Source organism: Solanum dulcamara, chromosome 7 (assembly GCF_947179165.1).
Source record: "Solanum dulcamara chromosome 7, daSolDulc1.2, whole genome shotgun sequence".
Lineage (NCBI taxonomy): Eukaryota > Viridiplantae > Streptophyta > Magnoliopsida > Solanales > Solanaceae > Solanum > Solanum dulcamara.
Window position 1 is genome coordinate 17694643 of NC_077243.1, and position 17455 is coordinate 17712097.

At 36.2% G+C, this 17455-nt stretch overlaps 1 protein-coding gene across 1 annotated transcript; it reads right to left on the reverse strand.

The window, feature by feature from the left end:
* Positions 1 to 203: 203 nt before the first annotated feature.
* On the reverse strand, positions 204 to 1411 carry LOC129894571 (probable WRKY transcription factor 27). The gene is made up of 3 exons (XM_055970269.1): positions 1014 to 1411; positions 825 to 938; positions 204 to 666 (listed from the first exon to the last, which is right to left on the reverse strand). The coding sequence occupies exons 1-3, from the start codon at positions 1409 to 1411 to the stop codon at positions 204 to 206; spliced, it is 975 nt and encodes a 324-aa protein (XP_055826244.1).
* Positions 1412 to 17455: the final 16044 nt, after the last annotated feature.

The following is a 17455-nucleotide window of genomic DNA, read 5'->3' on the forward strand; positions in this document are numbered from 1 at the left end:
CTGAGTCAAATGATTTTTCTGAAAGAGAGAACTATTTGAGAAAATGGAACAACTACTTACAACAGGGACTAAAGTAGATTGCCACATTTGAAAACAAAAGAGAATAACGAAAAACTAAAATGGAAACATGACTAGAAGACAAAAGCTGCATATAGATAAAGTTGGTGGAGAGGGGAAAAAATTCTCTGTCATTTTCATTCCCATTAGGTGGAACTAGTATCTCCATTGAGTTCTTCAAAGCCCACGAGAATATCTTCACTCACGAATTTGTCAGGAATCAAAACAACGTTTTTCTCCTCTCTGTCATCACCTTTGTTCTCTGTTGCCACAACCACCATTTTGTCTTTGTTTGGGGATGCGCTCTCAATTTCAATCATAGGTATAGTTGGGCCGATTGGAGAAGCAACAACCTTGGAACGTATAGAGAGTTTGAACAACGACGACGTTGATGAATTCAAACTTAATGCTTTGGGCACAATATTTATGCCTTTCGGAAGATTGTGTTTCGTACTTCCATTCCAACCAGCGTGAGACCTACGGTTAATGGGTGGAGGATGATTGTGTTCACCATAATAGGTAACTAAGAAAAGGTTTTCACCCCTTGGGCTTTTCTCAATTTGTTTCTTTGCTTTGCAGTCTTTTAATGTAGCACACTTATAGTAGTTCCTGTTATGTCACATATATACACACAAAATAATAATCAGGATGGATCCAAAAAAATTATGTGTCTCTATATAATTATTAATGTAAATTTTATTTTTTTGTCACAAAATTTGATAACTTAAAACTTTTTATAACATGAAAAAATAGTGAAAAGAGCAAACCTCAAAAATTGAGAACTTTTGATTCTCTTCTCACCATTCTTGTTCCACGTCCATGAATCATTTGTGAGTTCCTCTCCCATCAGTTCATAGGTAGTTTTTGTTGGCTGATTTTTCCTGATTTCAAATTAAAAATACTAAACTTAAAAATGTGAACACAAACATATAAAATAAAACGGAGGGAGTACTTACTTTGTATGAGTTTGGATCAGAGGAGTGATCATGGGTAAGGTGAATGTAGGATGAATGTTATCCGACATCATGGATTGTTGCTGCAGATCAATCCATTCTTGCGGTGCCGCAATTGTTGCTGGCTCATACACTAGCGTTGTAATTGAAGGTGGAAGAGGAGAAGGAAGAAAGATTTGTTGGTTAAACGGGACTGACTGAAAGGGTTCTAATAACTGTCGGTTATTGTTTTGGTCCATGATTACCTGATCAACGATTATAGGAACCGAGGTTGTGGGGTTGGTGATCTCAACTGGAAAGTTCATAGGGAAAATTTCAGGAAACCAATAAAATTTAGTCATATCAACATCTGAAAGTTTGTCAAAATTCCAATCATCATTTACAAAATTCATTGACTCCATGCCTAAACTTGGAGCTACAACATTATTTGGTTTATGAATGTTACAGCTTCTTACAATCGCGCCAATATCCCAATCGTTATCGTTATATAAAAATAAAAGAACTAACTGAGTAAAAAGATGTTTGAGTGGGTAGTAAATTGCTGGGATGAAGAAAACTAAACAAAATTTGTTTATTATATAGAGAAGCTCAAAGGGGTACCTACCCATCCCCACATCCACATTCACTTAGCATTTAATGCACATCATTTTTTTCTGTTATAGGGTGAGTAGAATTGGCATGTACATGGGAAGAAGACAAAAAATAATCTCATGTTTCAAATATTTTCACAAGCTATATCCTTGTTCGAAGTAGCCTTCACATTTTTCTTGAATAATGTATTTTACACCTTTCACATTAGAAAATATATAATGTTTTCACATTAGAAAATCTTATATATCATATATCATATATATATATATATATATATATATATATATATATATATATATATAAAGAAGATCCTCAATTCGGTGATGTGGCACTCTCTTGGGTCAAAATTGATAATTTCTAATTTCTCCTTCTAATTTTCCACTTATAAAGCGCTTTGCAGGAAAAAACATAAACTAACAGTCGCATCCTCTGACCACGGCCGGTTGCCTCTTTATTGTGGTTTTTCCTACACAAACATTACGCCCTTCCTCAAATAAAGCTTTCCTACCTTTTCAATCCCACGACTGCTCCTCTTTCTTAGGGTGGAGCTTGGAAGAATACATCAAAGAATAATTTCATTCACAGTCATAAGCTACCTCTGTAATTTTGCACAATGCTCGAGAGTTTTTCTGTTGGATAGTTTCATTCAATTGAGTTCAGAAAAATAATATTAGAAGATCAAATAATCACTAATAGGATCTCGCTAGGAGATCGAGTATAAATTTAAAATTCTCCCTTCCAAGCATATAGTTAAATTATTAATTCTTATAATGGTGTTTTGAGTTTATTTTAGTTGCAGTGCGGATGAAATATAAAACTAAATAGGAGGAAATCTTTAAAATTATTGATTTGATTTGATGTAATAAATTACTTCAAGCATAGATTTGTTCTTTTCTTTAGTATAAGTATTTTTTCTTCCTTCAATTAAAAGTTTCAGTTTATTTTCAAAGCTTGTATCTTTCATAAGTATGAAACATTATTATTATGTTAGTCATTTAAGGTTTGCTTGAAATTAGATAAACGAAATCAAAGAATGAAAAAAAATCATAAGTAGGAGAGGAGAGAACGAACTAATACTACAATTAATATTACGGAGATGCAAGTATTATTCATCACTTAACTTTTATAGTAAAATTCATTTGGGAAAAAGTGATGAAAAATTGACACCTTACAACTTAGTTGAAGAAAAGATTGCCCAACAAGTGGAAGATGAAAGTTACATTCAGCTATTTATATCTCTATAAACAAGGGACAAAGAATGCTTACATGATACCTCTTTTAATTCATGATTCATATAAATATCACACTGATACTCACACATTTTATTGTGCTTTTCTCTTAAGTGTCTCATGTAAGATACTAAATTATCGATCTGGAATAAAATTAAATAAAACGTACGTGTATCTTTTCCCATTTGAACTTTCTTCACTTTCCGAATAAAATGAGGCTAGAGCCCTAATATTCATAAATTTGTGAACCCATCTACAAGATTTTGACCTTTTCTTTATTTTCTATATATCTTTTATTATTTCTATCTTTCTGCATTTGGATGACACTCTGAAGAAATGCAGTAAATTATAAATTTGTTCTATTTTTTCACCAATTGAGAAACGACAGAAGAAAAAGAAATGAAAAAAAGTAAGTACATGTGTTGATATCTTTTTCTCCTTATCATTGCTAAAGTTCCTCTTTTAATCCTACAAGACTTAAATTTAATCTATGTGTGTGTATTTTCTCTCATTTATGCTAAACCAAAATAGTAGTACAGATTCATTTCAAAACATTATAGTAGTACCCTTCCCATTTATTTAGTTCCTAAGGTCATTATATAAAAACTCATCCCGTTCAAGTAGTTTCTTGGTTTGCTGATTTTATGAGTAAAACATAGTGTTTTTCGTGTTTTGCTTTTATGCAGACTTTACAAAATTAGTGATTTTTTGTTCATGTGTCTATACTGACAAATTTATGATACTTTCCGTTGATGACTACCCAACTTCAAATCAGAGTGTTACAGGTGATTAAGCTAAATCAATTTTGAAATAAAAATACTACTAAATAATTATTTTGCGATCATGAAATGTTCAAAACGGATCCTTCACCCTATACTTGAAATATGTTAGATGTAACATTCCGGAATATTTTTTCCGTAAAGACTCAAATATTTCTTCACATGTGTGTAGACTCGAACCGAAGGACTTGTAATTTTATATATGAGTTAGGATTAATTCCTAAGTATTTGAAGTGTGTTAGATGTCTTTAGGGATCTCTAACACCAAGTCGAGTCCAAAGAATTCCAATCGATTATGTTTTCGGATGAGTTAGTATAAGTGTCAACTTCAAATGACCATATCTCTTGGAATATAACGAACTGAGTGGCCCACGATGAGAAAACTTTCCCATTCTTCTAAAAATTTCCAAAAAAATGTACCAAATTAAAGGTTTTTGAGTCTTCTTTCCAACTCCACCAAGATTACAATTGTTAGAGTTCGGAGTCAGAAGTTATGACCCTTTTTCTATAGACTAGTACTGCAGGCCCGGACTCTAACTGCAGAAAATTTAGGCTTGGCGCTCCAGTGGCGCCCGGTGCCACTATAGCGCCAGAAAATAGCCTCAGTAGTTTGGTCCTTGGTGCAACGAGCCACTATTATGTGTGCAGGGTTTTAAGCCCATTTTGGCTTGGCACTGTAGTGGCGCGACGCGCCACTATAGCGCCAACAAGTTTTTTGCCTAGTTTTCCAGATTTTGAAGAGGGGCAACTTGGATATTTTCCCTAAACATATATACCCTAACATAGAACGTTTTAGGATCATTTTTTCAGTCTCCTCACCTTCCAAAAACCCTAATTTTCATCCCCTCTTCTCTCCCAAACATCTCCAACAAGATTTGCCCTCAAAAGCTCAAGGATTCAAGCTTCCCATTGAAGATCCAACAACAAGGTTTCTTCAAAATCTACTCTAAGGTATGTAAGGCTAACCTAAAATATAGATTAAGTTCTTCCATATGCCCCATAGAGGTGTTGGATGAAAATGGTGAAAAGCTTGAACCTTCCATGGAGGTTTTCTTGAATTTTTCCCAAAATTATAGAAAGATTTTCTTTTTACTATTAATTGATTGATGATTTTCATGACTTGAATTACTAAATAGTTATCTTTCATATTATTGACTACAAATGAATTTTTGTATATAAATTTATATGTATTGATGGTGTTCTTGAGTTGAGTTTTGTTGAGAGTATGGATTCATGTATTCATTCACATGAACCCAAGATGAGATTTCTTTTGTCATAATTGTCTTGAGGTTGAGGTTGATGGTTTTTATGTTTTATAAAAACAATATTGCTTTCAAAGTGAAATGAGGTATTCTTTTACATGAGTTTGATGAAATTGATTTTTAGTTATATGAGAATTTTGGGATAGTTATGAATATAAAGGCATAAAAAGGAACGAAACCTTGGTAGAGCTAGAATGTCCTTTTATCCCTATAAATTGAACATAGAATTAAATAAGGATTTTGGAGTAGATGTTAGATAATGATGTTTGATGATGATGTGAATGAAGAGGTTATGTTGATGAGGATGTTGTGTGATAAAGTGGATTAGAGTCTAATGTGATTATGTGATATGTGATTTGCATAATTTGATTTGATTGGAGTCTTGTGAACATTTTTGTATAAACTATTTATGCACTATTTTGAGTTTAAAGAGTGATTATTTTCATCTTTGATTTAGAAAGAGTTTAATCATAAATTGAGTTTGAAAAAGTCTCTTAAGTTCTCATTTTTGAACATGAGTATTTTGAGTATAAATGAGTTGAGCATTTTTACTTTAAAAATGTCGATTTTTGAGATTGAGTTTAGATTGTATCAATTTTAAAGAGAAGAGTTTGATGATTTGAGATGAGTCGATTTGAAAGAAGGTCTAATGAGGCTAGATTTGAGTTGAGTTTTGAAAAGAGTCCAATGAGACTAAATGAGTTGATTTGAAAGAGTCCAATGAGACTAAACGAGTATTTTGAGTATTTTACTCACTTGATAGATATGAGTATATTGAGTCTTGGGAGGAGTATCGAGCACCGAATTAGGTAAGAGTATAGTCTATACTTGAACCAATAAACTACGTCACCAAACGTAAGAGAGGATTGAACCGTTAAAGTCGGATGCTTCCTAAATTATTATCTTGACATGATAGGACTTGATTGGTTATGGATTCATGATTGTTGATTCGTTCTTACCCTGGCAAGGTATGAACAAACGTGGCAAAAATGTCGGCTTGTTGTACTATCACTCGCTCATATGGTGATAGTTGTCGGTTAGAGAAAGTCCCAATTGAATGGATTATGCTTGATATGATTGGTTTGATTGTGATTGTAGATGATTGAGTTGAATTGAAAAACATTACATAATTCTAATTTGCATATCTATTGAATTGAGTTGATTGCATATGATTGGATTGGATTAGATTGGGTATGTGATTGGATTGAGTTAGATATGTGATTGGATTAGATAATATGTGATTGAATTAGAGTTGATGGTATGTGATTGGATTGGATTGGATACGTGATATGACTGGATTGGATCGAATTGTACATGATTTGATTAAACGGTATTGTACATGATTGGAGTGGATTGTATGGTATATAATTGGTCTTTGTCTAAAAATGTATTCTTACTTTACACTTATGACACTTTGATTGAGTCTCTCTTATCTTTTTGATTTTGAGATATTTGAACCAACGTTATTCTTCCTTGAGGTATGTTTCATTCTGCCATATTACATACTCGTACATTCCATGTACTGACATCCATTTGGACCTGCATCGTTTTATGATGCAGAGACAGGTTTAAGAGATCGTCAATAGGAGCACCATTGAGGATCTATACACACTCAGTGTATTGGTGAGTCCTTCCCTACATTCGGAGGACATCGCTTATGTATTCTTACATCGAGTTAGCCCTTTTCATTTTGATTTGAGGTAGCCATGAACATGTCATTGACACCAATTAGATGGTAGCGATAGAGGCTCCATAGACTAGATAGTGATGGGTCGATTGAGTATTACATGATTTAATATACACATGTTGTCACGATCTAAATCGGGCCGTGAGTGGCACCCACATTAACCCTCCGGTGGGAGAACCAAAACTACACCCCTAAACTAACATCCTAACACAAAAGTGAGCATAAAAAAATATGGCAACAGTTTTTATATAAGTTTAAAGTTGAGTCCCCATAAACTCAAAAATTTAATTTAAGTTAAGCATAATATTCAAAACAAACATGCAAAACTTAAACCCCTAGCTAGAACCTGAAAGTCACGTACCAAAAGTCTTCTAACGAACAAGTCTAATAGTACGAGGATACAACCCCAAAACAACAATGTAAAAGAAATAAATTCTGAAAAGTCCAAGTCCAAAAATAGTGGAATGAGATCCTAGAAGAACCCATGGCAGCCTGAAAGAACTGGCTCACCTTTGACAAAAAAGAGATATTGAGGCCAGGGTTAAGATCGATACCAATTAATTTGTTAAGAATTAATCGGATTGAGGGAGGATCTATCTGAGTCTGAGTATGAAGGAAAGGGTCACGAGAACAAATATCTGCCAAAGGTGTGAATTCTAATGCAATCAGTGGTCTCCTAACTGAGGTCTGTCAGGAGTCACCTGAAGATGCCATGTACTCAACAAGGAAAGAGCAAGTGTAGTATCAGTACACATAATCAATAGTGTATTGGTAGGATCATGATGCCAACACAGTCAGTGAAACATATGCAAACAATTATAAAGTAGTAAAGACAGGCATCTATGAAATACATTACCAACTAACAAGTTCAAAAGCATGATTCAGTTCCCAATGTCATTTACAACAACAACCAACCTCTCATGGGAACCATTCCCAAATAAAAGTTGTGTCGTAATGTGACACCCGATATATATATATAGGGGGGACGTGACATCCAATTCCTAAATATATGTTTATGTGTCAGAACATGACACTCGATCCCTAAGTACATATTTATATCAACCACAATCACATTCACAAAAGCACAATGAATGTTTCATATGTTTGCACAGTCAAGTAACAGATTCATTTCATACAGTTAGTCTCAGAATTTGTTTCATTAAGTTTGTTACATTTTTTCTAGTCTCACACATGCAGTCAATACTATCAACTATAGTAACAAGCGCAACATAGACAGGAATGTAAAAACCATCACTACCTCAAAACTTTCCGAAGTCTTTCAGCTTGTTCTCAATCTAAAATTACACAATAAATGCACAAATCAATGAACTATTGGCCTACAATATTCGGGTTACATCAAAATTCAATCCTTTGGTAACTTTCATGATCACCTACCCCTAACTAGGGCTTTTTCCACCATTAAATTCAGGCCAAGAATCCTCCCTCAAGGTATTTACCATAGATTCTAGGTCCTAAGAATCAAAATACAAGATAGTGGAGCAATTATTTTACCTTTCGCACGAAATTTGGTGAAAACTGAAGGAATATCACCTTAGGTCGCTTCTGGTCTCTCAAGAACGAAGTGAGAGGAATAAAAATAGTTTTGGAACTTTTATCCGTTTAAAACCGCGTCTGTCCCGCTAAGGAAGTTCTTAACTCTCCATAAAAGGAATAATCCTTCCATGGCAGGTTGCACAACAATAGAAGCTCGAAATTTGTGTCCCAAGCCCTTATTTTACAACATGTCCTCAAAACATGACGTCCTGAATTAACCCTTCACGCCAAGATCAATTACGGAAGTTATACTTGCTCGAATTCGATTTCGTAAAGTCGTACATACTCCTTAATATCTTGACTATCAATTTTAACCATCACACTGACATAATCATCACCCATTCATTACCGGATTACCCCAAACCTCACCTGACTCAGATTCCGTCCAAGTCTGACTTAGGCTCAAATTTTTCAAGTTACTACTCAGAAGTTTTATGGCCCAATTTCCTTTTTCATTGGCTTATCCATAACGGAGGAAATGGATCGTTACTCATGAAATGCAATGCACGCCCAAAAAATGTGAGTTGCATTTTTTTATCATTACCATATTTAACTATCTATCCGTACTTCATTAATGAAAATAACTATGTATATAAATGATTGAGCATATGGGCTAACAGACTAATTATATACGATTAATGTCAGAAAAGAGATGTAATTAATTAAAAGAACATTTTAACATTCTGTTTGGTACACAAATTAGTCTCGTAGAAATTATAATACAATGATTGTTTATTAGAACAAGACCTTAACAATCCAATTATTTGGTTCACAGATTGGTTATATCAAACGTATATTATATTGTTATATGGTGAATAATAATACAATGATTGTTTTGCTAGTGTATAATATTGGGTTGTGCTATGAATAATGACACATAAATTGTGATGTAGAAATTACATATTTTAAGAATATATGTCTTTACATATCCTTATAATCTTCGTAATTAATTGTAGAAAATCAAATTATTTAGTTATTTCCACCTTTAATCTTACTCAATAAATGTACAGAGAGATTAATATGGAGCACCAGAGAGTAATATTAAATTAAGATCACTAAATTTTTCTTTTAATTAATATTTTCTTAAGGGGTCAAGAAAAAAAACATGACACGCAAAATGGACTAGAGGGAGAATTACAATGTTCAATATTAAAATCAAGCATTGTGTCACGCCTCGAGAGGGTACCCTAGGCATGCCCGGCATTCAGAAACCATCTCTGAGCTCCGAGAGAACCACTTGGTCTCATCACTCATTCGTTCGTCAGCGGAAGACTTAAGTGAAAGTAAGTATACTTATGTGGGCTCGCCATTATCAACATCAAATGGAAGAAATAATTCTTAGAAGAAGTAGTTTCAAAGGAGAACTACTCCAATTACATCATCAAACTTTGTATATGAAGCCTCTAACACTATCAGACGGTGCGAATGACATGTCCATGGCTACATCAAAAGAAACATAATACTCAACAATAATAAAACGATAAAGAGTTCCTCCAAATACAAGGACTCACCAAATAGCTGGAAAGTAATGATCTTTAACGATACGCCTGTTGAGGATCTCTAACACCTGCATCTGCATCATAAATTGATGCAGGTCGAATGATGTCAGTACATGGAATGTACGATATGTAAAATGGCAGGAAAGTAAGGACATATATCAAGAAACTCCTCTCAGGAAGACTCGGTTCAGAACTCAACATCATCTCAACATTAATATGTAATGAAAATTTAAAATAATAATAAGAAATGCTTACTCAGTTGGAAGTTTCTCTAACCGACAACCATCACTTATGAGCTAGCGATGATACAACGAAGCGATGTCGTTGCCACATCCATCGAATACCTTGCCAGGGTAAAGGACATCACCATCTTGGATCCATTCATCAAAGTCCACTTTTTGGGACTTAAGAGGCATAGCGTCCATCCTACGCTGGCTACGTAGTTCTGGGGTTTGAGTCAATTAAACTCTTACCCAACTCGGTGCTCAATACTACTCCCAAAATATGTGCTCATATTAAACTCATCATCTAGTCTCATTGGACTTTAATTTAAATCATCAAACTCATCTCATTTCATGTTCATCAATCATTATACTTCCAAAAACATCAGTTACATCTCATCAAAACATCTTGCTCAAAATATCATTTTTCTCAAATTTATTCAAATTCAACTCTTTTGCTATTTCAAAACTCACTAAAATACATATATAGATTAATTCATATAACTTTCTTTTTATCAATGAAAATAATAAAAAGCCAACATCTTTACTCAAAACATGTGTAAAAATATTCATGAACATCAAATCAATTTGCATTCATGGGAAAGTAGCCATGAACAATAATTCCAATAATATGAGAGATAAGAATAATAATAATATTAATGCATAAATATATCAAACTCAATAGAAGAAGAATTATTTCATTTAGAATTCAAGATTTGGATAAAACTCAACTATAACTCAATTATAATGAATTTAAATATTGGGCGCATGGACGAACTCAATCCAATGCTATGAAAGCCTTACATACCTTAAATCCGAAGGTTTACTCCAAATTAGAACACTCTTGGACCCCTAGCCTTTTCTTCTCGCCGGAGTGTTTTGTGTACTATCCGGAGTATAAGAATAACCGGAGTAGTATTTTTATACTACTAAAACTAAAACTATATTTGAGAAGAAGTGTATAGAGAGAAGAAATGCTTAAGAAAGCTTGATGAATAAAATGAGGAAATGGTGGGTATTTATAGGTGGGAAAGAGGTACCTAACAATAAATAAAATAATTATAAAGAAAAATTTGAAAATTTAATGGAATATATTGATGTCATGGATGATGTTAAATGGAGGACAATTTATGTCATGCATGATGTCAAATGTATCTAGATGTTTCCATGGTAGGTAAGATGAGTTCTTTTAAACAGAATACTCTTTTTCGAAGCTGCGTTTGAATAAGATAAATTCCTTATTAGGATTTGGTGTCTTCATAAGAATTATATATATGGAAGTCTAGTTTCATATCGTTCAATAATCAACCAATTTGGAGCAACCTACAGTGAGATATGAATTTTCTTCTATAAACACTTAATTCCGTCACAGCACTATATCTTGAAAAGATTAATTTATTTGACCTACGTATACTCCGAATCTTAAGATATGTTATTCATGAAAGTTGTAGGTAAGGATGTTGTGGTTACCCAGAAATTTGAATCACTTAATTTGGACCAACCTATGAAAAGTTATGCCCAAAATACAGAGGCTGTATTATTTTTGTCGAGAATTGAAATACCGACATACAATATTTTAGGGGTTGTTACAATATCTCCCCCTTGGGATCATTCGTCCTCGAATGAAGATGAAAATAGGAGACATAAAGAATGAATATCATCAATACATCAATTTCTCAAAAACTCTAATACTCAAATGGTCAATGACTCAAACTCAAGAATAAACATCGATTCAAAGGTAGAAATAAGGAATATTACCTTGAATATCGTTATGAGAAGGCACAAATAGATGAGGATAGTTAGCCTTCATATCTTCTTCAGCTTCCCATGTAGCCTCTTCAATAAATTGATTTCGCCATAGGACTTTGACAGATGCCACTTCCTTAGTTCTTAATTTGCGAACCTGACGATCAAGAATTTGAACTGGAACCTTTTCATAACTCAAACTCTCTTTCACCCCAATGCTCTCAGCTGGGACAACAAGTGAAGGATCTCCCAAACACTTTTTAAGCATAGAGATGTGAAACACGGGATGAATAGCAGTTAATTCTGGGGGTAACTCCAATTCATAGGCTACATTACCTACCCTCCTCATAATCTGATAAGGACCAATGTAGCGGGGACTAAGCTTCCCTTTCTTTCCAAATCTCATCACACCCTTCATGGGTGAAACTTTCAAGTATACCCAATCGTACACTTTGAACTCCAAATCTCTTCTTCTAACATCAGTGTAGGATTTCTGGCGACTTTGAGCAGTCCTCAACCTCTCTTGTATGGTTTTCACCTTCTTCATAGCTTGGTGAACCAAGTCTGGTCCAATCAACTCAGCTTCACCAACTTCAAACCAACCAATTGGTGATCTACATCTCCTCCCATACAGAGCTTCATAAGGAGCCATTTGAATACTCGAATGGAAACTATTATTGTATGCAAACTCAATAATAGGTAAATGATCATCCCAATTACCTTTGAAGTCAATGACACAGGCTCTTAACATATCCTCCAAAGTCTGTATCGTACGCTCTGCCTGGCCATCTGTTTGCGGATGAAAAGCAGTACTAAGGTTCACTCTTGAACCCAAGCCCTTCTGAAATGACTTCCAAAACTGAGCAGTAAATTGAGCTCCCCTATCAGAGATGATAGACAAAGGAACTCCATGCAGTCTAACAATCTCTTTAAGATACAGTTTGGCATAATTCTCTGCAGTGTTCGTAGTCTTAACCGGCAAGAAATGGGTCGATTTGGTCATCCTATCCACAATCACCCAAATAGAGTCATGTTGTTTGCGGGTTCGTGGTAAATAGGTAATGAAGTCCATATTGATCATTTCCCACTTCCATTTCGGGATCTCTATATTCTGAGCCACTCCACAAGGCCTTTGGTGCTGAACTTTAACTTGTTGGCAATTCGGGCACTTGGACACAAACTCTGCTATATCTCTCTTCATTCCACTCCACCAGTATACTTGTCTCAAGTCATGATACATCTTTGTTGAACCTGGATGGATGGAATACTTAGAATTATGTGCTTCTTTCATGATTCTCTCCCGAATACCATCAACACTTGGAACACATAATCTTTCTTGATATCTCAACACTCCATCTCCCCTTTTGGTAAAAGCCATTACCTTCTGCTTATGAACCTCATACTTCAGTTGAAGAAGAATGGGATCCTGATCTTGCTTTTCTTTCACCTCTGCAACTAGAGATGATTCAGCTCTATTTCGTACTATTGTACCACCCTCACTAGAGTCAATAAGTTGAACTCCCAAACGCGCAAGTCTATGCACTTCCTTTGCCAACTCCTTCTTTTCCTCTTCCACATGAGTTGTACTCCCCATAGATAACCTGCTAAGAGCATCAGTAACTACATTTGCTTTACCTGGGTGGTAGAGAATGCTCATGTCATAATCCTTGAGCAACTCTAGCCATCTCCTTTGCCTCAAATTCAGCTCCTTCTGGCTGAATACATACTGTAAGCTCTTATGGTCTGTGAACACATCCACATGTACACCATAAAGATAGTGACGCCAGATCTTAAGAGCAAATACCACAGCTGCCAACTCAAGGTCATGAGTAGGGTAGTTCCTCTCATGAGTCTTAAGCTGCCTGGAGGCATAGGCAATGACCTTACCTTTCTGCATCAATACACATCCCAACCCAACTCTTGAAGCATCACAATAGATTATAAAACCATTTGTTCCTTCGGGTAGGGGTAGTACTGGAGTAGTAGTCAATCTAGCTTTCAACTCTTGAAAACTTTTTTCACAAGCATCAGACCATTGAAACTTAGCCTTCTTCTGAGTCAGCTTAGTCAATGGTGAGGATATGGATGAAAATCCCTCAACAAACCTCCTTTAGTAACCAGCCAAACCTAAGAAACTCCTTATGTCGGTTGGAGAGGTGGGTCGGGGCCAGTTCTTAACTGCCTTAATTTTTTGAGTATCAACTTGGATTCCATCCCCAGATATAATATGGCCTAGAAATGCTACAGACTCAAGCCAAAACTCACACTTTGAAAACTTAGCATACAACTCCTCCTCCTTAAGAGTTTGAAGGACAATCCTAAGGTGATTAGCATGCTCACTCTTACTTCTAGAGTAGACCAAAATATCATCGATGAAGACAATTACAATCGTATCTAGGTATGGCTTGAATACTCAGTTCATGAGGTCCATAAAAGCTGCTGGAGCATTTGTCAATCCAAAGGACATAACAAGAAACTCAAAATGACCATAGCGGGTTCGAAAAGCCATCTTCGGGATGTCACATTCTCTCACTTTTAACTGGTGATAGCCTGATCTGAGGTCTATCTTAGAGAAGCATGTGGCACCCTAAAGTTGGTCAAATAAATCATCTATTCTGGGGAGAGGGTACTTGTTTTTAATGGTGACCTTGTTTAGTTGTCGGTAATCAATGCACATTCTAAGGGACCCATCTTTCTTTCGCACGAATTGGACATGAGCGCCCCAAGGTGAGACACTTGGCCTAATAAACCCCTTATCTAAGAGGTCTTTCAGTTGTTCTTTCAACTCTTTCAACTCAGCAGGAGCCATCCTATAAGGAGGAATGGAGATAGGTTGTATATCAGGAAGGACATCAATACCAAAGTCTATCTCCCTATCAGGAGGGATTCCGAGTAGATCCTCAGGAAAGACTTCAGGAAACTCATTCACAATGGGAACTGACTCAAGAGATGGAGTCTGATCAATAATATTTTTGACTCGGACTATATGATATATACATCCCTTAGAGATTAATTTTTTGGCCTTAAGGTAGGAAATAAATTTACCCCTAGGCACTACAGAATTCCCCTTCCACTCTAAGATAGGCTCGTTTGGAAATTGAAACTTGACAATTTGGGTCCTACAATCAACTGAAGCATAACAAGAATAAAGCCAGTCCATGCCAAGAATCACATTAAAATCAACCATGTCCAACTCAACTAAGTCAGCCATGGTATCCCTATGATAGATTGACACAGTACATTTTTTATAGACCCTCTCAGCTAAGATAGACTCACCAACAGGAGTAGACACGCTGAAAGGCTCAAGAAGACACTCAGGAAGGATCTCAAATTTACTAGCCAAGTAAGGAGTCACAAAAGATAATGTAGCACCCGGATCAAGTAATGCATACACATCAAAAGAAAGGACTCGGAGCATACCAGTAACAACATCGGGTGCATTTTCTTGGTCTTGGCGACTACCCATAGCATACAGACGGTTGGTTCCCCCACCTGTACTTGAAGCTGCACCTCTATGATTACCTCTATTCTGTGGAGTTGCAGAAGAAAATTGAGCTCTACTACTTCCATCTCCCTGCCTCTTTGAAGGACACTCATTCTGGAAGTGACCTATCTTTTCACATCTGTAGCAAGCATTGGTGCCCACACGACACTCTCCCAAATGGAGCCTCCCACATCTAGCACATGGTGCTTTTCCTCTAGAATCTTGAGCCATACTTAATTGGGACTGAGAACCTTGAGATCGAAAGTTTTGGTGACTTAGCGATCTCTGATCATACCTGGTATTAGGTGTAAAAGCATTTGTTGGGAAAGGTGCATAATTGGAAGACCTTTTCTGAAAGAAAGACTTGTTACCCTTCCCTTGCTTCTGCTCATTCTCATGCCCAGCAGACTTAGCCTTCTTGCTTAGGTGTTCTTCTCGGTCCTTTTTCTTGTCATGCTCAACCTGCTGAGCATACACCATCAATCTAGAAAAATCCATGTCAGAAATCATTAGCATTGCCTTACATTCTTTCTTTACATGTTTGCCTAGGCCAGAGACAAACTTCCTCATCTTAGACCTCATATGAGGAATCATTTCTGGGGCATATTTGGACAATTGAATAAACTTCAAACTATACTCTTTCACAGTCATACTCTCTTGCTTGAGGTTCACAAACTCCTCAATTTTTGCTTCACGTAGCTCTTGGGGAAAGAAGTTATCAAGAAATGCTCTTTCAAACTCATCCCAAAGAGCAGGCTCTGCATCCTCACCTCTACTTTCTTCCCACTAGTTATACCAGACATTTGCCACATCCTTGAGTTGATAAGACACCAACTCAACCCCCTCGATCTCTGTAGCATACATCGCTTTTAGTATCTTCCACATCTCATCAATGAAATTTTGGGGGTCTTCATCAACATTAGAACCCGTGAAGACCGGTGGATTCATTCTCAGAAAATCTCTGATCCTCATAGCAGCAGATGGCTCTTGATAACTAGAGCTAGGAGTTGGTGAACTTTGGCTACTATTTCGTACAGCCACAAACTGGGTGAGTATAGCAATCGCTCCTCGAAAATCTTCCTCAGAAGTAGGAGTGGTCTGAATAGTAGGTACTTAGGGTACCTCAGTAGACCTTACAGGTCGGCCCTTAGTTCTCCGTGGAGGCATCATTGACTGTGGAACCTCAGTGCTGGCAGCGTTCCTCTGACTAACTGAACGTTTAGGAGGCATGTCTGAAACGTGTAAACGCACGAATTAGAAAGAAAGGTTTTATAGAGTTAAACTCTATCGCACGAACTCAGATTATGAAAGAAGTGAAATAATTCCTAATGTCCTATAGTTTCCTGATTATAAGTGTGGTGCAAGACACACCCATAAATAAGATTCTACTAGACACGGCTTCATAGACACCCTAGGACTCTTGAACTCTGTGCTCTGATACTAAGTTTGTCATGCCCCGAGAGGGTACCCTAGGCGTGGCCGGCACTCAGAAACCATCTCTGGCTTCCGAGAGAACCACTTGGTCTCATTACTCATTTGTTCATCAGCGGAAGACTTAATAATACTATTGTGGGCTTGTCATAATCAAAGGAAAAATAGATAATTCTTAGAAGAAGTAGTTTCTAAGGAGAACTACTCCGATTACATCATCAAACTCTGTCTATGAAGCCTCCAATACTCTTAGATGGTGCCAATGACATGTCCATGGCTACCTTAAAAGAAACATAATACTCAACAATAATTAAAGGATAAAGAGTTCCTCCGAATACAAGAAGAACTCACCAAATAGCTGAAAAATAATGATCTTCAACGAAACGCCTGTTGAGGATCTCTAACACCTGTATCTGCATCATAAAACGATGCAGGTCGAATGATGTCAGTACATGGAATGTACGAGTATGTAAAATGGCAGGAAGGTAAGGACAGATATCAATAAACTCCTCTCAAGAAAACTCAGCTCAAAACTCAACATCATCTCAACATCAATATGTAATGCAAGTTTAAAATATAATAATAAAAATAATAGTAATAAGCAATGCTTGCTCAGTTGGGAGTTTCTCTAACCGACAACCATCACTTATGAGCTAGCGATGATACAACGAAGCGATGTCGTTGCCACATCCATCGAATACCTTGCCAGGGTAAAGGACATCACCATCTTGGATCCATTCATCAAAGTTCACTTTTTGGGACTTAAGAGGCATAGCGTCCATCCTACGCTGGCTACGTAGTTCTGGGGTTTGAGTCAATTAAACTCTTACCCAACTCGGTGCTCAATACTACTCCCAAAATATGTGCTCATATTAAACTCATCATCTAGTCTCATTGGACTTTAATTTAAATCATCAAACTCATCTCATTTCATGTTCATCAATCATTATACTTCCAAAAAC